General features: G+C 29.3%; 2 protein-coding genes across 2 annotated transcripts; one reads left to right on the top strand and one right to left on the bottom strand.

Moving 5' to 3' along the window:
- The first annotated feature begins 8070 nt into the window (after window positions 1–8070).
- Window positions 8071–16333, top strand: LOC113867629 (bystin). Its single transcript, XM_027503035.1, has 11 exons — window positions 8071–8482; window positions 9448–9577; window positions 9710–9761; window positions 9894–10221; window positions 11145–11224; window positions 11752–11799; window positions 11985–12131; window positions 13660–13732; window positions 13815–13890; window positions 14488–14576; window positions 16005–16333. The coding sequence occupies exons 1-10, from the start codon at window positions 8147–8149 to the stop codon at window positions 14565–14567; spliced, it is 1350 nt and encodes a 449-aa protein (XP_027358836.1). The 5' UTR covers window positions 8071–8146; the 3' UTR covers window positions 14568–14576; window positions 16005–16333.
- Window positions 16334–21543: 5210 nt separating this feature from the next.
- Window positions 21544–23715, bottom strand: LOC113867948 (exosome complex component RRP42-like). The gene is made up of 7 exons (XM_027503464.1): window positions 23590–23715; window positions 23418–23474; window positions 23199–23291; window positions 22821–22899; window positions 22587–22711; window positions 21949–22092; window positions 21544–21875 (listed from the first exon to the last, which is right to left on the bottom strand). The coding sequence occupies exons 1-7, from the start codon at window positions 23713–23715 to the stop codon at window positions 21639–21641; spliced, it is 861 nt and encodes a 286-aa protein (XP_027359265.1). The 3' UTR covers window positions 21544–21638.

Below are 23715 nucleotides of genomic sequence, written 5' to 3'. Positions count from 1 at the left end.
TTTTTGTAAAAATCTAATAAAGTTCTTAAGTTACCTTTTAATTGCAAAATTTGTATTTTATTTTAAGTTATATTCAAATTTGAGTGCTATTGATTTAAATCTTTTATTAATTAATTTTATATAAATTAATCATAATATTTTCTATAATTTATGAATTGAAATTATATTTAATTTATACTTATTATTTTTTAATTATATTTAAGTAAATTTTATTATAATTTATGATTGTTGGGAATAATAACCCCTAAAAAATTATTAAAAAATTTTAAAAAATTACTGTCAATTGTTTAAAAAAAAAGAATATTGATTGAATTGAATGAAAATTTCATTGCAATTGAACAAAAATATTTTTGTAAAAATCTAATAAAATTCTCGAGTTACCTTTCAATTATAAAGAAATTATATTTTATTTTAAATTATATTCAAATTTGAGTGGTTATTAATTTAAATATTTTATTAATTAGTTTTATATATTTTATATTAACAAATTTATTATAAATTGCCTAAAATTAAAGTTCATTAAATTTAATTATAATATTTTTCATAACTTATAAATTAAAATTATATTTGATTCATATTTATTAACTTTAAATTGTATTTAAAGAAAATTTATTAGAATTGAATATTATATTATCTTAAAAACGACAATAACAAAAATATTTTTGTAAAAGTTTAATAAAATTCTTAAGTTACCTTTTAATTGAAAATAAAATTGTATTTGTCAAATAAAATTGTATCCAATAAAACAAATATTTTTTTTTAAATCTAATTAAATTCTTGAATTACCTTTTATTTGAAAATAAAATATATTTTCTCTTTAATTTCTGTTTAAATTATTTTATTAATTATTTTAATATATTAAATATATACTTCTTACCCTAAAATGTACTTTGAATTAATAACAAAATATACTTCTTATTGTTAAATGTTAAAAATAAGAAAAAAAATAAAAATCTAATAAATCTATTGAATTATCTTTTAATTTCAACTTGATGAGGACGAAACAAAATACTTTTAAAATTTTCTAGAATTTAAAAAGTAGAATGTCACTAAATATTTTTATCTTATATAAAATAATTTTGTTATCTTATTATATATCTCTCTCTTACTTTATTATTATATATATTATGATATTTATCTATATTTTATATGTGACTCATAAATTTTATATTATATTAATATGTGTAATTTTAATTGATAGAAGGATTAATTTTTGTATTTAATAAAATCATTCTTCTATTTTAGTTTTTATTTAAATATTAATTGCAATTTTTAAATATATAAAAATTTGTATATAAAAATGTATTTATGATATTTTTCAATGTAGAGAAGTTAAGTATAGTAATAAGATATGTGAACAGTGAAAGAAGCATACTAAGAAGAAATATGATGATAAAGTATATTCATCAAACCTATTTCCCTTTATTATTCAGATTGAGGTTTTATGTTTGATAGTTGAATTGGAATGCATGTATACAGGCTGTTTTCCTTAGTTGATGCTCACTAAATCGTTTACAAACGATTTGTAACATTTTGACACAAGTACATGGAAATGAATGTTAAACAACTGAACAGAAGACCAATTGTAACTCAAACATTGGAACAAGGGTTAAGCTGAACACCTATTAAAGGAAAAGAAGACTGGGGCAGCATCGACGAACCCCTTACACTATTAGGCATTTGAGGCCAAGGAAAATTACATAGACTTCATGTTAGGCATTATCAGACAATATTTGTTATAAATATTATTAATATTTGATAATATAATTACCAGCACATACAACCATTCAATTACCACCATTATATTGTTATCACATTATTACTAAATAACATTTTTTTAGTGAATTAATATTGTCCTTAAAATAGGGCAACAACCAAAGAAATCATAATTAGTTGAATTGGACTAAGCAAAGGAATGGAGACAATTTGCATAGAGCGATTATAGTAACACATACATTACATTACCAACATTTTTTTTTGTTAAAATTACTAGCATTATAGGGTTTGTAACCAGCTTTTTACAGTCAATTCAAGGAATATTGTCATTATTTTACTAGTAGTATGATAATTATTTTCCTTACAGAAAAATGTGGGTTGTAGTTTAGAAATAACAGTTGTTTAAAAGCTGACACCTATAAGAGTAGTTCCCTATGAACCGCTTTCAAAAGTATATAAAAATGTGACGATTTGCAATATTACCAATATTTAGAGTCAATTACCATCACATTGAAAATTTAATTACCAGATTTTTTTATTCTATTATCATCTTTATACAGTTCAATTAAGGCTAAATTGTTAACATTTTAGATGTAGTATCATAGTTATGGGCAAATATTAGTCACAAAAAATCAAATAACCTTATCTTCCCATTAATTAAGGTCAGTAAGACATATTACACAACTGGAAAATAAAATTGTTGTAATAACTGCAACATTATTCATATTTGAAATCAATTACCATCGTATTGAAAATTTAGCATCAGCTTTATATGATCAATTACCATCTTTATATAATTCAATTAAGGCAAAATTATGACCGTTTCAATTTTAGTGTCATATATTATATTTACAAACAAAAACCACAATAATATATTTCATTCCACAATTTACAACTTTACAAATGACAATGTCAAGATTTTGTTCTTCTGTCGTTCAATGTGTCCTATCTTATAGATAACAGCAAACAGAAAACTCTATGGTGGCCAAGGAACCATATTGAATAGGCTAATCACAAATCATCTATGTTGTTATTTACAATATATAAAAAAAAGAATAGTATGGTTCAAATCTTGACGTCTATTATCCTGCCTTTTTGACCACATCATCTTAACATATCATATCTCCAGCAAAAAAAAAAAACATTGTGTATGGTGAAACAAAAAGTCAATGCACAATATGTACGTATCATCATGCATAGACAAACATTGTTGATTATTAAATAAGGAATACATAAGTACTATGCAGATTTCAAGATTGTTTCTACTAATCTTACCTATTCAAAACAAAATAGGACCATAACTTATCTATCCTTAGCCCAACCTGCATGTAATAATGCTTGTAACTGTCATTTACTTGTATAAAAACTGTGAAAATACTAATAGGCAAGTATTGATTCTGAATTTGTTCTTCAACAATATGTTGAAGACTATTGTGCGATTTGATTGTATCCATGTCGATGGATAAATCTGTGTCAGCTAAATCCTGTACAACCTAGAAAATAGGACATCACAAATTAAGCTTAACATATACAAAAAGTCCATTAATTAAGTTTAGTAACACACATTAGAGAACTAGAAAAAAATTATGTGTACGGACTGCAACATTACCAGCTTCTATAATCAATTACTATCACTTTGAACATTGAATTACTATCTTTTTATGGTCAATTACCATCTATATATAGTTCACTTAAGGAAAAATTGTTATCATTTTAATTGTAATATATTACTCAGAATTACAGTATACACCATTGTATTATATTCAATTCAATATGTTAACCAGTCTAATGGTGGGAGTAGGAGACAAATTTATAGACATGATGGATTACCAGTTTATACACTAAATTACCAGTATCTTGGACAAAAAATTATTAGCTGTGATGTTGGATTACCTACATTCACTAAATGTTGTTGTCTTGAAGGCCACCATAGCAGAATATAAAATTATTTCTAATTACTCATCAATACAAAACGCACCTAAAGAATTACCAGCTTATACACTAAATTATCAGAACCTAGGTAAAAAAATTACTAACTTACTATGTCAAATTTCCTACATTCACTAAGTGTCAGTTGTCTATAAGGCCACCACAGAGGAATCTAAAATTAATTCAGAGTACTCATCAACATTATCTGTACCCGTAACATTGTGAAAAATGCAAAGAAGAAGAGGGAAAAAGTACTTGATGCTGCGAGTGATGCCTAACCAGTATTTCAAGCTTTCAAAACACAGAGGCTGGAATGAGAGCCAATACACATATACGAAGGAGTAGGCCGCAAACAACAAGTGAGAGAGTCACAGAAGAATGAATAGTGGGCGTAAGTGAGAAAAGTTTCTTTTTGTTGAAGAAGAATTAAAACAACGGTGAAGAAGAGGACATACAAGAAGAAGGGCAAGAGTCATTCAAGAAAAGGACATTCAAGAATATGAACAAGGGCAAGAGTCATTCAAATATTATTATTTTATTTGTTCAAGAAGAAGAAGAAGAAAATGAAGGAAAGGCCACTGGGCAATTATCAGAAGAAGTTTTTTTCCTTTTAAAAAAAATGAACAGGATACATGATCGGGCGAGAGAGTTGAAGAAGTTTTTTTTATGAAGTTTGGTAACTTGTGCGCGTGTGTAGAATAAGTTTGGTGTAACCTAATACTTGGTTTCTTTTCCTATACAGTGTCATGTATGGACACCTAAAATGGGTGTCTAAATAGCATTACTCCAAAATATAGCACCCTTTGTTATGAATGATTGAATGTCACGAAGGTTACAATTTTGAATCTTCTACAACAATTGCAAAGCCTTTACATTTATATATCATCAACATTGATTTCTACCACATTCTTCACCAAATGGCATCACATTTTAGTTCATCATTCACCTTCCTTTAACACTTTATCAAAATACATAAAATTGGAACAATCTATCACTTCTAAAAACTATGTAATTACAAGTTAGGGTTAAATGTTACTGCTTTCAATCAAGTTTGTTAAGCATTAAGGACCTTTCTCTAATTAATTGTCAACATGGGATTCAATTATTACATATACTAATTTAATTGATCCACATCTGCAGAGTTATTTAACCTTTTCAAACGTTGGTGTACCATAGAATTCATCCATGTATTGAATCTATAAACCTTGCATGTGTGTTATTTCATCATATTGTATGACGTAATTTGAAGTTAATGCAACCTTTGATTTTGCTACCTCATAAAATTTTGTGACATTTTGAATCAAGCTTTGCTTATCAATATGTCACCTCCATGCCAAGTGTTATTCTTTGTATTAATTCAAGTGTGGTTGAGAAACATTAATCTACAATTTATTGTTTGATTGTTCATTTATTGGTGATTTTAATTGCCACTTCACTCCTTAATTGTCATGCTTTTGGTTTACTTAAATACATGCAAGTAATAATTTATATTAATGTTGTCAAATTTGGAGTGGATTTCAGGGAGGAAGAACTTAGATTACAATAAGTTTTAGGTACTATTTAATAGAAGATGAATGTTAACAATGCACTCTTTATTATTCGTTAAAATTTACTAAAAACTATAAAAGTATGTGAAAGAAACATTAATTTAATAATGAAAAAAGAGTGAGATTCATAAGATTTTTATAATTTCAATAAATTTTAACAAAAATAAAAAAATTATAAAGTGTGTTGCTATCATTTCTCTTTAACAAATTAAAGTTCTTTGCTAGCCATAGTTATTAATCTTGGATAACAGCAAATAAAAATGCTGTAGTGAAATAGTGTATAACATGATGTATGTTATTAAAATTTTTATGATACATAATACATTTATATATATGTGTGTGTGTCATGCACACAAAATTATATATATAATGATCAAGAAATTGTCAAAATTAATTACATAATCATTATTCCAAGTAAAGATGTAAAACACGACAACATAAGTCTTATATTAGACAAAATATATTGTCATAAAATTCACATAAGTAGAAAAATGTATTGTCAAATTAAAATATAGTTACAAATACAAATCTAAAAAGTTTTGCATAAGAAAAAAAATACATCATCATATTGTCGTGGAGCAAAAAAACAGACATACTATCACTCTCAGAGTTATAGCATGTTGTCAAAAGTCAAGACTAGACACATGCAAAACTTCAACATAAACAAAAAAATATTGTTATATAATAAAGTTAAAGTCTAAAAGTGATTTCCTAGCCCATAATCTAAACATTTTCTATTTTTGATAGATAATCCCCTCTTCATTTTTCCTCTCCTTACTACTACTTCGGTAGATGCATTCTTCCTCTTTAGCTTTTTTCATCTACTTTCATTTCCTATTTTTCATCTTGCATAACATTCTTTCCTTTTTCTAAAGATAGAGCTAGCAACAACTTTCTTCTCTAATCTTGTTTGTTGTCTAGTATAGGTAGTAGATTTTTCGACCTAGTAGCTACAACAACTCCCCAAGTTAAATTGTTGTCCTAAAAGACTAACTCTTTTTTAGCAAGTTCCTTATTTTTTCCTACTCCCATTTCTTAAATCAATCAATCATTGCAATCGTCAAGCTCTTTTGATTTAAACTAACTAGGAGCCAAAATATACTTTAATATTATAGTTACATTCAAACCAAATATTTCATGAGTTCTTTGTACGTGGCTAGCTCAATTATAATTTTATCAACCTCTTCTTAATTGGTATTCAATCTTTCAATACACTTGTATAGTCCATGTGTCACTTTAATTGATAGAAGGATAAATTTTTGTATTCAATAAAATCATTCTTTTATTTTAGTTTCTATTTAAATCTTAATTGAAAATTTTAAATATATAAAATATATAAAAAATTGCATATAAAAATGTATTTATGATATTTTTCAATGTAATTATATTTGATATTATTCAATATAATAAAATTTTATTATTGTATATTTTTATATTTAAATTACAGTTTTTTGTTTATTTTAAAATAAAATAATTTAATAAAAAATATAAAAAATTTGTGTAACACATAAATATATTTACTAATTTATAACTAAATTATTATTATTAAAATTTATAATGTTTAAAATCACATATAAATTAATTTTAATCATTATATTTATTTTTTATATATAATTTATTTTAAAAAATAGTTAAAATTTTCATTTAACAATTTTTATCTTTCTGTCACATTAAAAATAATTATTTTTATATTTAAATATAATTATTTTAAAATTAAATTAAATAATAAAAAATAGAAATATATTTAACTACTTTAATATGATATTATTATAAAGTTTAAAGTTTAAAATTTAAACAACCTTTCAATTTTTATAATTTTTTAACAAAATATTTTTAATCTGTTTAGGCTAAATATGATATCATTTTAAAAATTTAAAATCATTATATATGTTTGCAAAAATAAATTTTTGGGAAAAAAGTTTCTATTATTAATTGTAGACATATTTGATATATAAATATATATTATATAGAATCAGTTTAATTTTGACATATTTGTACAGATTTTTATACTGTTAATTAATTAAAATGCATTGTAAATTTGGTATTTATATTAATAATTATGTAAATCAATTATTTTTCTTAATATGACTCAAGATGTTAAAAACTTTTACATCAACATATATTTAAATCAAAGCTATTAAAGTATATAATAATACTTTTATTATATAAATAGCTTAATTGCTAATTTTGCACTTTTAACTTAAATTCTGTAAGATTTATTTATTTATTAAGTTTTTAAACCAATTAATTTTTTTGAATTAAGTAATTTAATTGCTTCTTTAATTTTTTAATTAAGTCTTAAATTATTATTTTTATTGAAATATTTGATATTTAAGATGAATTTGAGATATAAAATAATTTTTAAAAGTCATGGGTAAAAATTTAGTAAAAACTTGATACATTTCAAAAAGATTATAAAATGCGATTTTAAAGATAAAAAAATTTAAAAAATAATATTAAAATAAAATTTATTTATTTAATAATAATAAAATTTGATTTATTTTAAAAAATTTAACGGAATAATCTAAATAAAAAATAAAAGCTATAAAATTTTTTATAACTAAGAGAGTTTAATATTTTTTTTACATATAAAATAATCTTGACCATTAATTTTAGATTAATGAATAAATTTAGTGATTTATTAAAAAAATATTAATATTTTTTATTTTTAAAATATTAAGTAAATCACAAGTGTTAATCAGAATAGAAAATAGAAAAAGTATAAAATAGGTACCAGCCCAAGCTCTTAAATAAAATATAATTTATGACTAGCAAAAGAAAAATAAAAAATAAAATATAATTTATCTTGAATTAAATCATGTCCATAATCCATCATAATAAAAACTAGGAGTAGGGTTTATTATTGTCCTCCTGCAGTCTCCTTGGCACGAGAAACTAAAACCCTCTTCCCTTTCACACAGCAAACAGAAGCAGAGTTTGCCGCTACACCGAGAATGGCGAAGAGGAAGCAGAAGGAGAGGATTCAGAACCCTGAAGCGTTCGATCCCTATGGCGCTGATTCTGCCAAGACGAAGAAACGTTCTAAGCCTCCGAAACGGCACCAAGAGGAAGACAACTTCATCGCTTCCAACATCAGCTCCAAGATCATCAAAGAGGCTTTCATTCAGCAAAAGGAGGTTCTGGAAGAAGAACACGAAGACGTGCATCAGAGCGCCAAGAGTTTCTTCGCTGGAGTCGAAGAGGTTCCAAAGGCTGAGGACGAGGACGATGATGACATTGACGACTTTGCTGGCTTCTCTGAAACGCAGAGCCAGTTCGCTGGATATGATGTGAGTTCATTCTCTCGCTCACACAGCCCACGATTGTTTTAATGTTATGGCCGTTTGATAAATATGATAAGATAGGAAAAAAAAATATGGTATGAGAGTTGAATGATAATACGATAGGATTATAGTAGGATAGACTCTTAGGGTGCATTTGGATACTCAGCTTATTTAATTAACTCTTTTTAAATGATGACTTATGATGTAAACTTGACCATAAAATTTATTAGGATAAGTTGAGAACAATTTATTTTGATAAATTGTACCTCGAAACTTATTAAAATAAGCTGCAAAAGCTTATGAAAGTCATAAGTGGTTTTCCATAAGTTGTTCATATGCACTCTTAAATATGATCTTATTTTATTATGCGTTTGATACATGTCGACATAATCGACTATATATATTGTGTTATTTTATTTTGTCTATTTCTAACCTAGATGTGATAAATCCATAGGATAGAATTATCGTATCTTGTTGGTTAAACAAAATAATGAAATAAAATATGATAGAATTTTATTTGTTTAAAAATTTCAATGATAAAGAACAGGAATTTCTTAGAATTGGTCAAGTGTATGACTAGTCCCCTTGGGAAAAAGTAAATGTAAGTTCTCTTGAAGTGTTTTGAGTCTAGAGGCCTTCCTCCTACATTTCCCTCCTCCTAAAATTTTTTCTGTGATAAAAAGATTTTTAGAGGAAAAAAAGAAAACAAGGCAACAATTTTGTAATTGTGATGACAGAAAATGAGAGTGGAAATGTTTGGTTGGCCCAAAATATGGAATAGGTTGAGAATTCAAGATTTTTTTCAATGGACTGTTTCTTATGTGTAGAAATTTAAAAAGTCATTAGCTATGATTATTTATGTTAGTGAACAATTTTGGGTTTAGTTTTTCTATTTTTTCATTACTTGAACCCTTTTTGTCTATTTTTGTGGTAGTTATTTTGATTCTTCTATGTTCTTCTTTGAAATTCAGGAGGAGATTAATGAGGAGGATGAGGGATTAATGGAAGCATTCTTATCCAAGGAGCAGGGTCGGCGGCAGAAAACACTTGCAGACCTCATTGTTGAAAGAATAAAAGAAAAGGATGCTTCTGTTGCTTCAGGCAATTCTTGACTGCATTTTTTTCCTTATCCTTTTTTCAGTTTTGTGGTTTTCGGTATTCTCATCATGCTCACCCTACTTGGAGGTTTTATTTCATTCATTATTGTTTTTTATGATATTTTTCTGTGTGCAGAAAATCGACCAGTACCAAAATTGGATAAATCCATAATTGACATATACAAGGGGTATTTACAATTTCCAATTTAATTATTTTCTTGAAATATTCAGATTAGATGATGAATTCCTTTCCGTTTAGGTTAAAATGTTGTTTTCTTATCAGGCCTCAACCTCTGCTTTGTTCATCTTTCGTACTGCAGGGTTGGTACTCATCTTAGCAGATATACGGTTGGCAAAATACCCAAGGCATTCAAACACATCCCCTCTATGCAACTTTGGGAGGAGGTCTTGTATATAACTGAACCTGAGAATTGGTCTCCAAATGCCCTTTATCAAGCAACTAGGATTTTTGCTTCTAATTTTGGTGCCAAAAAAGCAGAACGCTTCTACAGACTTGTGTTGCTTCCAAGAGTGAGGGAAGATATAAGGAAGAACAAGCGACTGCATTTTGCTTTATACCAAACACTGAAAAAGGCATTGTACAAACCTGCTGCATTCTTTAAGGGAATACTGTTTCCACTATGTGAGGTATTTGATTGTGTTCAAGATAGGTTTACCTTTTGATGCTCCAAATTAATCATTGGTTGATATTTTCTTAGATTCTGTTTATGATATTTTCTTAGGTATTTACGCTTTTGGAACATGTTAAACTATGTATGATGCCTGAAACGAAAGGCATATACAATGTTTTTAGAAATTCATGAAATTGGGTGTTGATGAATTGATGCCTCACATACCCTTAAGGGTCATCTTTGATGTTCTATGTCATAATTTATTGGTATAAAGAAGGGAAAAGTTAAGTGCATATTTGGAAATGATTATTTATGAAGAAATGATCATTTGTTTTTCAAAAGCTATCTCAGGAAGCTGTCAAAAGTAAGCTATTATTTCTTCAAAATAAGCTGAACCAAAACATACACTAACTATAAACCTTTTTGGATTTGGATAATATATTATGAAATAACATAGGCATGGAATGGGTAAATGAATTAGAGAAGATGATATCAGTTTTATTTATGATGGATTGTGAGTGATTTGTTTATCCATGGCAGATAGAATACGCTTCTGTGATTCTGGGGCATGCCTTATCTCTTAACTTGAGTTTGCACATATGCAGGAAACTGCTCATTTTCCATTTCATTTAGTCACATTCACAAATATTTACAAATTACTTAAAAAGTACTGAAATTATTAGCTTCAGTATTATTTGAGTAAATTGTCATCAACCTCCTCTAATATTTTGTAGAGTGACAAACAAGTTACTTTTATTTATTTAAGAAACTAGAAGGACTTCCTTTGATGATTATCATAATTTGAATTTATTCACTGAAGGGGAATCTAACCCTTTTTATTCTAGTTTACACAAACCATATGTGCTCTGAAAAAGATTTACTAATTCAATTGTTTGTTCGTTTTTCATTTTGGTGTCTGACAATATTTTCCATGTACAGTCACGCACATGCACTCTCAGGGAAGCAGTCATTATTGGAAGCATTATAGAAAAGGTTTCAATTCCTCCACTTCATTCAAGGTATGTTAACTGCATCAATCATAATTGAAAATTGGATGCATGGAAAGTATTTGTTTTTCTTGTGCAGTAGTTAAGAATTGGTTTCTTGGACCCTAGTCATAGCATTTAGTATTTTGGAGAAAGGATATAGCCAGGTTTCCTTTAATAAGTAGTGCATATTTATTTGAAAATATCTCTTTATTACCACCCAATGCATTGCTTACATTCTTTTTCATTTTCAATGTTGTAGTCACTTGCTTGGATTTCCAGCCTTTTTCCCGTTGCACTACTAATAGGATAGAGTTTTCTTGAATTATTTTAAATAAGAACTTAGTAAATTTAGTGTTTTTTTTTTTTTTTTTAAATTCTCTCTTAATATGTAAGACAAGTCTTTCTGTTTACTATTCTTGTTGCTCAAAGCTAAAATGTTACAGCTAGAGGTGGATACATACTGCACACGTGTTTATGTTATGATTGAAAATAAAGGTTTGAATTATTTGAGTCATATTCAATGTCTGATGCACCCAAACCTCTGGATGTGTGTACAGTGTTGCACTGTTGAGGCTTGCTGGAATGGAATATTGTGGCACCACAAGGTATTTAAAGTTAGCCATTTATATGATAAAGAATAGTTACTGAAAATTACAGTTCATACAAATCATTAATCAGTTGATTTGATAATTTATAACAATACAGCACAATAAATTGTTTTTGATGAAGCTCTCTTTATTTTTCCCCCTCAGTATGAGATAGATACTAATGTTAATAATAATAATTGCAGTTATTTTATAAAGCTTCTTGTGGAGAAAAAATATGCTTTGCCATACCGTGTGGTTGATGCAGTTGTTGCTCATTTTATGAGATTTCTCAATGAAACCAGGATAATGCCTGTTATATGGCACCAGTCTCTTCTTGCATTTGTGCAAAGGTCAGTGATTCGCCCTTTGCCTTAATTCTTTGATATGTGTTTCTAATACAGTCAACATAATGGTAACCAGGAAAAGAAATCTTGAATAATGGAATTGTATGTATTATTGAATTAAAGAAGAGAAACTAGAGAAAAATGGACGAAAAATAAGGATTTCCCTAGAAGGGTCCACCTCTGTTGAGTCAATGCTCTCCCCACAGATGTACAAAAGTTATCCTCTTGGCCAAAGTAACAGCATAACAAGAAACAATATGATATCTTTCTCTCCTTGCCCCCCAGGTCATAAGCCTTGTGGCATAACTAAATACCTAAGTTTAAATCATAGTCTGTTTCCCCATTACCAACAATCCTGTACCTAATACCTTTTGGATCCCTTGCGTACACTTACCACTTGTGGGCCCTTTATCATTAGATAAGCTGACTGACTTCTCTATATGGACCATAGGTCTCTAACACTGCCACCCCCATCAAGTAGTGCCTTGTCCTTGGGGCGTATATCAGGAAACTCTTCAATTGATTACCTCCATATCTTCCCTTGTATCTTCTTTCAGAGGCTTGTTTTCCCAATGAATTAACCACTGCTAAGTAGCCACCCCTTTTTATGTATTTATCTCACTGCCCAGACAGCTTTGGTTTTAGTACAGTCACCAAAATCCATCTCAAACCCTGCTGGAAATTCAGCTTAAGGTCCATTACTGTCCATGGCAAGCTAAAGCTGTGATACATGAAAAATTATGTGTTGTTGACATTTCTGGTACGTTTGATTTATCTGTGACCTCCCTAATCCTTTGTTACATGGTTACACCATAATTGGGGCATAGTACCTTACTGCCAACTTTGAATTAGTTCTACAGATGGTTGTCTGCGACCAAAATGTTAGGAAAACCCATTCTCCCACTTCATAGACCCCCCCCTCCCATGTAAATTTGCCTACTTTTTCATCCTTTGTTGAGCAGATAGTTTGTTGCATTCATGAGAGTCAAGTGGACAAAACAAACACAATCAAAGTCATACATGTCAAGATAATTGGGATGCTAATTATAAATATGATAATAGGGAGTCAAAAGTCCAAAACACTGGAGGGCAATCTGTTGATTAAGTAGACTGCCAAAGATAAGGCTTTGACCCAAAATTTAGGTGGAAAGAATTGAGGACTCTTGCAATAATGTAAGAACAGCATCTAATACTGTTCTGCAAGACAATTTTTCTTACATTTACGAGGGCAAGAACACTGAGAGACTGCATTTTTGTTGAAGTAAATCATGAAACTCATGGGACATATATTCTCCATGTGAATCAGAGCAGAGAACTTTGATCATTGTGGAAAATTGAGTTTCAATATAGGCTACAAACTATTGAAATTGAAATACAGAAAGCACCTCAGATTTAGAGCAAAGAAAGTAATTCTAAGTATATTTGCTATAGTCATCAATGAATACTGTGAAGCATTAATAATGAGCGTGATATAGCAATGATTAATTTTCTATTAGGCTTTCTAATATTTAGCTGTTCTTGTATGATATTTCAGGTACAAAAATGAGCTGCAGAAGGAAGATAAGGATAGATTAAGGGATCTACTGGAAAAGCAAAAGCATAAATTAGTGAGAGCACTATATCTGATGGGTTGCTTCTCTTGTATTTCAAATTTCTGGTTGTGATTGATATTAATTTTTCTTTCTGCAGGTTACACCTGAAATTAGTAGAGAGCTAAACCACAGCCGCAATCGAGGTGAAAAGGAGGAAGATCTTATGTCAATATATATCCTTTTCATTTTTTTATCCTTCTTTACCCTTATTTTCTTACCTAAGGCTTATACATATTGCATGGCATTTCATGTTGGAGGATCAGGGAAGGCTTGAGGTAAAGATTAGAGTTGCATGCCAGTTCTGAATGTTGAGATCGCTAGAAAATAAAATTCAGATAATATCGCTAATTAATTATATAAGAGTCTTTGAATTGTCTCTCACACAGCAGGCTGAATTTTCTCTTATCCAATTAGCAATTCAGAATCCCCTGCTCAATGTCTTGATTTTCTTTGGAGTCAACAATTAACCCTTGGTAGCACATTCTCGATAACATTCCATTCAGCAGAAATTCCAGGAAGATATATGCTGATACTGCAGTAGTTGATATAAAGGCTCAGACTACCTAAAAAATATGATTGTTTCTCCTTTATTTTTCCATTTAAATTTCTGAAATATTGACTAATTTAATAGTAGTTAATTGTTGGTGCAAGTGGCATGTATCTGTTTTAAAATATAGCGCTTGTCTAATTATAACTTGCCGGGAACCATATCTGTTATGATTGTGATAAATATTTCTGTGTTACAAACACTTTCCTTGACAACCTTTTACCCAGTCCAGTATATGTGATAAACAAGACTATAGAAGAAGATAGATTTGACATTCCAGAGGTACCGATGGAAGAGGATTAATTTATTGCGGTATGGTTCTGATCTTGCCTGTAGATTTTGGTATTTTTAATGAAATCCTTTTCTCTTGGTGTGATGCTTTTCCTGTTGCATAATCATTTTTTATGGAGAATTCTGTGTTAACTGGTAAAGTTGACGTTGGTTGGCTGTTGGATGATTGTTGAATGAATTATGAATCTCAACATCCAATTCAATGGTCAGTTGCATAGTTATTATTAGTGTCACTGTGCCATATTGCTGTGCTGGAGCAGAACATCCCTGGGCTGCTGCAGGTTCTGCATTCTAGAGTGTTTTTGTTAGCTCCCATGATTGGTTACATGGGAGCTAAAAAACCTTCTTTGCCTAAGTGAAAGTTGTCGACACAATTTATTTTGGGTGGTTTTGTAATTTTCTCCGTTTCCTCATTTGATAGAGTACCAAAACCCTTTGGATTTGGAAGAAACTAAATCATGCACTGTTCTCACGGGTCTCCCTTTGTTCAATGCAAGCATCTGACCCAGAACTCTCAGGTGTATTTCCTCCCAACCTGTGGCACTCTGGTGGTGTTTCTGCCAGCCCACAATGGCACTTTAGCACCCTGTTCTATGTGGTCTCTATTCTATTAACATCCTATGGGCTCTGCTCTGTTCACATCAATGAGGGATCTTGATTCTGTTTTTCTTTTCTTCCAGTATGTCACTGTGTCATTTTCTTTTTCTCTCTAATTGTTATGTTCAGATATGTGACTTGTTGCTTTTTCTTGCTACTTTTTTTCAGTATTACTTGACTCTTGTTGGTATCCACCTGTGCTTGGCTTAAAATTATGACTTTCTATTATTAATTATGAATGTCTTTATTTGGGTAAATATTTTATTTATGAGCATTATATATATTCAACATGAATTTGTATTTTATATCTACGAATTTCATAATAGTGGCCATGCTGTTATTTTCTGCCCCACTACAGCAGTTATGGAATCAGCCACTCTGCACTGCTATCTGGCATTGATAATTATGGTCAAATAGTATAAGAGTTAAAGAGGTACCAAAATAGAAGGCACCTTAGAAACTCCCATCTTTTGATTCATAAATGGGTGGGGCATAATTGGTTGTTTTAGTGATTGCTAAATATAAGACGAGTGGTGAGAGTGACTTTCTTTTTCTTCCCCATTCAGTTGTGAATTCTGAACTGCTAATCCAATGGCCATAGGAGCAAGAAAGTTGAATGAGTCAAATTGAATATATTTTGTCTTACTTCATGGCTAGCTTTGAAGCAGAAGAATTGTTACTAGGCATTTTTGAGTTTGACATATTGTAATAGGTGGTCGTCTCTTTTTTGTGGTCTGGCGCACTGGCCTTCAATCTTTGTTGTGCTTTAGCTTGATGTTTTATCATTTTGTAATGTGACTTCTTGTAGTACTATGTGTTTTGAAGTCTTGATGTGCTACTTTTCTATTACAGGATTTTTCACTGGGAGGATTCTCTTGGGGGAAATGCCCTCGTCCTCGCGCTGAGTTTAGTTTTGACCATCAGCAATCTTGTATTCCGCTTCCTTTTTTTTTTGTGTGTGTGAAGTTTTGACAAATGCAATCTCACATATTCTTTTTCTGATGTATTCTTCCTGCTAGTGCACTCACTACTCATACAATTTAAGTTACCATGGGATATTCTGTGATATAAGGTTATTTTGCTAGTGTATTTTATGTGGATTAAAACTTTCGAAGGTATACTACTGTATCACTGGTATAGTTCATTTTGCTCCACTAATGAAGTAATGATGTTTATTCTTTAGTTTATATGTGCTGTTTATGTTTACTATTTCCATTGAATTTGTGTAAATTAAATTTAAGCGGTTTAGATACCTGAATCACTTTTTAAAACACTATAATTAAATGTTTTTAAATTATAAAATAAATTAATAAGAAATTATCAAATTATTTTAAATTTTAAAATAATATAAATTGATTATATTATGTACTTTAAGATAAATGTTAAATAAAATAGAAAAATTTATAAATGAGTACAAAAGTATTTTTTGCTTCAATAATTTTTTTAACACTCATTTTTAATATATTTTTAGCTATTGATTAAAATTTATTAAAAATTATAAATTTATCAGAGAATAATTGAATTTAGAGTAAGAAAAAGTGATACATATTTTCATAATTTTTAATAAATTGTAATTAATAATTAAAAGTGTATTAAAAATAGCACGTTAGAGAGTTATAATTACTTCACATTGAGCTTAGATAGACTTGCGGTATATTTGTATAGATAGGTTGATTTAACGGCATGGTTCATAAAATTTTTAACTATTTAGACGATAAGTGATAAAAAAAAAAAAAGTAACAAGAAGGAAAGAAATATGAAGAACGTGAATAAAATAAAATAGAATAAAAAATATGTAGTTTAAATGGACAAAAATAATAAAAAAAAAGAGAATTTTTCTTCACTTATTTAGATGGGAAGAATAGAATAGAAGGAAATAAATAAACAATATAAAAAGTATATTAATTAGAAAAATTAATTTAAATTTAAAAATTATGAATTTTTGCTATATATATTTTTTAATATAAACTTATTTATTGTATTTTATATTTTATGTTCTAAGAAAATAACTTAAAGTTTTTAAACAATTAAAAAAAAAAGGTTCCTTTCCCCTATCCTCTTCGTATAGATTTGATACATCAAAATATCCAAACAAAGAGTTTGAGCGAGCTCTTATGGGTTTGTCATGTATTATCTTTCTAATAGTTTATTATACAAGTGAGACAAACTTAATCCGCCATTAGTGAACAACTTACTAATTGGTCAAGTGCTAAAAATATCAACTATTCCCATAAATAAGGGATCTTGATGTAAATCTATGACATACTTTCAGTGTATTTAGAATGTAAAAAATTGTTCACCTCAAACTTTGGGTTTCTTAATTGTCTCAAATCACAATGGGATTCTTTTGGATTTTTGAGGATCATCGCATTCTCATATTCCTTCTTTGTTGGATGTCACATAATTGACTGATACACATTTCCTTTGCAATTGGATTAGTCTTTGAGTTTGTGTTGTAACTGTGAGAAAACATTTTTCACCATGATAGTCTTTCATTCACGCTAAGCTTGTTCAATGCTTTTGTTTTGATTGAACTGAAGAGTGAAAATATTAACTTTCTCTTTGTTCGGATGATTTATCGTTTTATGAGTTGAAATAAAAAATATAATGGGATTCGTCTAAATATTTTCTATGCTCATAAGCTTTCTAAATTTTGCGTTAATTATACCATAAGTCCTAGTTTCCTTTTAACCTTTGTTATTATTTTGTTCGATCAAATATTTAAAATATATCATAGTAAAACATTATATTTTATTTTAAAAAAATATTATAATAAATATTCTATAATAATAATAATAGTAGTAGTAGTAGTAAATATTTTATAAATATTAATTTATATAATAATTTCAAAGAAATAAATAGTAAATAAATAAAAATAAAAACACCTCATTAGATACAAGAATAAAAATGTCTTTACATAAATTTTATTATTTCTTTCTACTTTTTTCATTGATTTAAATAAGTGGAAATATTTTTTTTTTCATTTTTCTTCATTTATTCTATCTATCTAAATAATACTTTTTTTTTACTTAATTTTTTACCCTCATTTTTTTAATATTTTTTTTCAACCCTATTTCATCTATCTATCCAAATAAACTGTAAGTGTTGTGTTATTAACATATTTATTATACATTTATTCAAAATATACATTATAGTTACCTATTATTTTTAGTAATTGTCGTAAACTTAAAACATTTTATATTTTTTTAAAATTAATAATTGTAATTCCTCTAATATGCTAAAGATTAATTTTTTAAAATAAATTATCAATCTCCATTATCTATTATACATATTTAATATAAAATTAAGGACTATAATTATTCTACATGCCTTTTAATTTACAAATCACATAAAAAATTACCAATACTTTGTACACAATTATTTGACCTTCAACATGCATCTTATTATATTTATAACTTGTTCAATAAAATTTAAAACTTGAATTAAGTCAGATAATTTATGTTTCTACTTTTAGGGAATGTCTTGTTAGTTTTTTAAAACTATGTGTTCCTTAATTATGTTTATTGAAAATTTAAAAAATATATTTAATTTATTTTTAAATATTTGTGTTTGTGTTAGGTAACAGTCACCTAAGTTAATTAATTTTAATAGTTGAAGTTTTAAAAAGAAAATAACAAAATAAAAAGATAACATAAATTAGGTTTAAATTTAAAAATATTGAATAATATATATATACACTCCGCCTTCACGAGAATCTTAAATTCTCATCTAGGATTTTTTTTTCTTGATAAACTTAATTAAAAAAATCCCTGGAAATGTTAGTTTTATGAAAATATTTTTATAAAAAATATTTATACGAAACATAAGAATTTAAAATTTTCAACATAATTTTTTTAAAAAACTCAAAGAATTTCTCTACTAAATGCTCCCGTAATTTAATAAAACGTTAAGTTAAATTAAAATATTTTTCTAAGTAAGAAAATTTTCTAACTCTTGCCATATATTACTGGGTAAAATCTACCGTGCTCTCACTATTAAGTAGGGATACAATGCTCTCCTAAATATATAAAATTAAATTTATATTTAATTTTTTTTAAAAATATTTGTATTATTGTTAGATGATCTTTTAATTTAAAATTTAAAAATTAATATTATTCAGTAACATGTCTCCTTTAGGTTTCAAACCAAATCTAAGATTATAAACCCTATTTTCAACCTTACCAAATTTGAATATGACATGCCCGTTGTTCATCTTCAGACTCTGCCATGGCACTGTTACTATGCCACTGCTACCAGGCCACTGCACTTTGGCAGCAGATTCCCTTATATCCACCACCACTATCTGCTGTGGCAGCTATTTACTAACACAGATATTTCCAGTTCAAACATATTGAATAATAGTATAATACCAACATGTTATCAATAATGTTACTAGAAGGTAAAATAAACAAGACAGTGAATGGTAATTAGGATGATGGCTATAGAAGAGCATATATGAATATTCATTTGACAAAAGAAGAGATTTCTGTTCCTAAGACAGAAGACCAAATGCTAAACAACTAGTCCACATCCATTTACATCAAGTTTCTGTAATTTTTGTCAATATCATTGTTTTTTATTTAAAAATAATAAGAAAAAGAACCAAGAAAATAGCACCTAAGCAATCTGAATTACATACATGTGAGTTTGGCAATGGCACCGAAAACTGTTGTCATCAGTTTTGACAACATGTGACATCATTTTAAAAAAATGACTATTCACCTGGTTAATATTTTGAGCCTTTAGCCTCCCTACAACTAGGTGTTCTAAAACCATTTTCTTCATTGTCATCTGTATCATCCTTTCTTCAATTGTTCCTCTTGTTATAAGCCTATAAATCATCACCTATAACACAAGAACTACTGTTAGTATGTGACATTTCAAGCCAAATACTATCAACTGCATATTAATGAAAAACAAGCTACAACCTTGTTAAGCTGTCCAAGTCGATGAGCTCTGGCCATGGCTTGCAAATCAGCATGAGGATTCCAATCACTATAGAGTGACAGTTGGATTAGAAATTGCAGTGGTAAATAATTGGACTAAATTAGACAATAAACACAAATAAATAAATAAATAAATAAACAAATCTTTCAGCATCATACAGATTATCAGCATCAAAAGGAATATGAGAGTGCCAACTGTTAATAATAAGAATGAGTATACTTCTCTGCGGTATTGTAATTTGTAAAGATCCACCGTAAAGAATCCATTATTTACAGAAGGATAAACAAGTTAAAGTGGCTCCGTAGTGTCTTAAGAAATACTACTTCATAAAGGTTAAATTTTTTTCTAATATTATGTACATAGGGTGATAGAACAATAGTTTCCCTAGCAATATCCATTTTGAAATTCGTTTGTATCAGTGCTTCTTTCTGGCCCATCAAATTTCGTTCACTTACCACTTGCACATACACCACTACGCACTAACCACATTGTTATCACTTCTAAATATGTTGATGGAGTTGCCATCCCTGAATCATGTAGAACAACTATATCCTTCTCTGCTTCATTAATAATCTGGGTAACACCAAAATTAATATTATAGTGTTAAAAAGTTTTTTGGGGTCGTGATAGTGTTTAAAAAGTTAACAGTACAAAGTTGTAATTCAATAATCTTTGTGTGGTTCATTAGTGTTAGTGAACTAAGCATTAATTGAAAACTTCTACAGTTCTATGTTCCATTCCAGTTGTTGATTTGTAATTGTCCAACGAATTTCTTTGGAAGGGAAAAACTATTGTATTATAATAATTAAGGAGACTGGCTTTGGTACCAAAACCAACTCGTGAAAATTGAAGGGATGAATATCAGGTTACAAACATGAATGGAGTGTAATTACAGTGAAACATCAATTTACGTGAACCCCACCAAGTATGGTTATTTTTATTTTTTCGTGCTTTATTTTGTGACAATTTATTCGAACGAAATAGTACCCCTATAGTTTTGAAAGGATAAAGTGTTCGAGGATTTAGATTAAAGCATGTCGTACCAAGGACATTGCATTAACGCAGTTTAAAGATTTCAACTCTTATTGACCCAAAATATATATATATATATATATATATATATATATTTCATATAAATTTCCAAGACTTACTACCCATGCAAGCTTAAAAAGATATGATGAATGACGAAGTACATGGCATAAATGATTTAAATCTTTGGTCCAAATCAGCTACAGATTGACACTTGACTCAGTGACTATGGAGAATGCATTTAGCCTGTGATAGCAAACCTCATCCTATTCCTCACATTGCAAACCACATCAGTCAGCAATGTCACTGTAGCTGCAACTTAACACCTAGCACGGCATCAAAACAACCACTCAAAAACCTAAATTCAGGGCTACATTGCTCAGAAGACATAACAATTGCTGAAGTATTCTAACAGCTTTAATCCCTATCAAGTGAGAGTTACCATGATACAAACTTTTGTCCAAGTCAACCACACAATTTAAGTTTAAGGTACATTCTAGTTATCACCTGTCATGACTCTTCTTCAGCTTCGGCAGAAGCTATTTCTGAATCCAATCTGTTTATTAACTGCTCACTTACATGCTTGGCCACAGATATCATATCAAGAATGATGCTTGGATCCAGTCCCACACCTCGTCGTTTGGCTATACCACAGATGTGGCCTTGCCTATTAACAGAGATAGAAACAGCAGAGCTCATTTGTGATTCCTCTTCGGATGTGGCATCCACAATATAGTGCTTCCCAACCTAGAAAGCCGAGATTGTATGAAATTATCACAAAATATAATAGAGAAGACAGAATACCACAATTATATGTTACCTTAGTCAGTGTAACTATTACGGGGATGCCAGATGTCTCAAACTGTAGAAACTCCTCGTCACTTACATCAACTTCTGGTTGCTCATCACTGGATGCACCAGCAGCAACTTGGACTCTTGGGATACCCGTATTGCTCAAGGCAGCCTAAAAGAGTAATAGTTATTAGCTGTATCGTGACTTTCCAGTTAATTCTTAATATAGCTTTGCATTCTCAACTCCTTATTAGAAAAGGAAATCCATGCAGTAAATCTCCACAAAACTGATTGCAAATTCGTTTGGGATATTTATAAAGATTAAAGAAAACAGCTAGTAAAAGAATTTTTTTCAATTCATAGCTTAATGAAACAATTAGAGAAGACTAATAGTTTCAGGTAACATCTAACCATTTCCTAAAACAGCTAAACTAAAAATAGGGAAGTGGTGGTGGTTTTAGATCACATCTTTCAAACATCTCAAATATCATGTTTGCAACATCAATGGCTAAAATATGATTAACGAAAAAGAACTTGAAAAATAAACATTATTGACACATCACAAAAGGATGGCCCCCAAAATGCTAATGGTTTTAGCCAGGAATCCATCCATGTCATCTTTTCAGCATTTCTAGCATATTACTCTGTTTTTATTTTAAGTTTTACCTTGATGGCAGCACCTAGAGCATCCAACAAATTTCCATCTGAACTAACAACAAGCCCATCAATGTAAAGATCCCAACAAAGTTTTCCTTCAATGACAAGCAGTGAGGAGAGGTCAATTCCAGCACCTGAGAAAAGAACAAGGGCCAAGAGCTCAACAGTTATACCAAAAAGAGGGAACATGAGAGGGAATACACGATAGTAAAGCATAGTCTTCACTCTAGGAGGAAGATAGACCTGCTCCACTTTTACCACCCAAGAGACAGCGTTGAAGAGAAAATGACAGATCTGCTGACAATTCTTCACCCCCTCTACCCTATATGCAAGCAAAGATTGAGCACCAAAAAAAAATATTTTGAAGCATTAAAAGGTATATATGAAACAATAATGATAAATAGCATTACAATAATAGAAAACACTATTATTGATGAAAGTCTAAAGCTGATTAATCCAATGCACCATTTTACATCATTTAAAGAGTTTAAATGTATTTTTTTGGTTTTGCTATCAATGTTCATGGTACTCAAAGTTGAATTATATGAAGAAAAGGATGAACCAGAACATACAGATGACTTCACTAAACAGGGAAAGAAGAAAAGCAAAATAATATGCAACCTCAAAAGCTGGCTCAGCAGTTGAACTGCAATCAATATTTATAGAGACTTTTCCATTGTCAGGTTGCAATGAGCTTGGCTTTCCTAGTTCAGCCTGAATTTCCATTATATCATGGTGAGTAAAAGAACAGATTCTATTTTATAAAAAAATTGGATAGTATTAAACAAAAGGATATCACAAGGAACAAAATGAGAAATCAATCCCAACGTTTTAACAAACCTTAACACTGGCAATGACATCTGTGGCACCCATTCTGACTCTTGCTGAGCCATTTGCCTGCCATGAAATTCATCAAATGCACATATTAAATTAAAGCAAGAAAATTCAGATGGTCCATCAGGGTCAAATCATCAGAATACACTGCCAAATGCCAACTCATTTAAAGCATTACCTGGGGAATGACTCCAGTTTCAACGTAGATTGGTCGGTATGTCAATCTCTTTCTGCCATCACAACGAAGATCTTGAGCAATGCCACCTTGTATGAAATGTTTTTCTCCAAGTGATAAACCCACCAT

The sequence above is a fragment of the Abrus precatorius genome, unplaced genomic scaffold, assembly GCF_003935025.1.
Source record: "Abrus precatorius isolate BTA unplaced genomic scaffold, Abrus_2018 Scaffold5, whole genome shotgun sequence".
NCBI lineage: Eukaryota > Viridiplantae > Streptophyta > Magnoliopsida > Fabales > Fabaceae > Abrus > Abrus precatorius.
The sequence above is the reverse complement of the archived record's forward strand: the minus strand, read 5'-3'. Positions and strand labels throughout refer to the sequence as shown.

Bases quoted from the DNA above. Each gene is read 5' to 3' on its own strand.
- LOC113867629 (XM_027503035.1), top strand. From the start codon at position 8,147: ATGGCGAAGAGGAAGCAGAAGGAGAGGATTCAGAACCCTGAAGCGTTC. The intron at 8,483-9,447 runs GTGAGTTCATTC...TTTGAAATTCAG, and splicing joins GCCAGTTCGCTGGATATGAT to GAGGAGATTAATGAGGAGGA. The intron at 12,132-13,659 runs GTCAGTGATTCG...ATGATATTTCAG, and splicing joins CTTCTTGCATTTGTGCAAAG to GTACAAAAATGAGCTGCAGA.
- LOC113867948 (XM_027503464.1), bottom strand. From the start codon at position 23,715: ATGGTGGGTTTATCACTTGGAGAAAAACATTTCATACAAGGTGGCATT. The intron at 23,475-23,589 runs GTAATGCTTTAA...ATTTCATGGCAG, and splicing joins AAACTGGAGTCATTCCCCAG to GCAAATGGCTCAGCAAGAGT. The intron at 22,900-23,198 runs GTTGCATATTAT...GCTTGCATATAG, and splicing joins CTGCTGAGCCAGCTTTTGAG to GGTAGAGGGGGTGAAGAATT.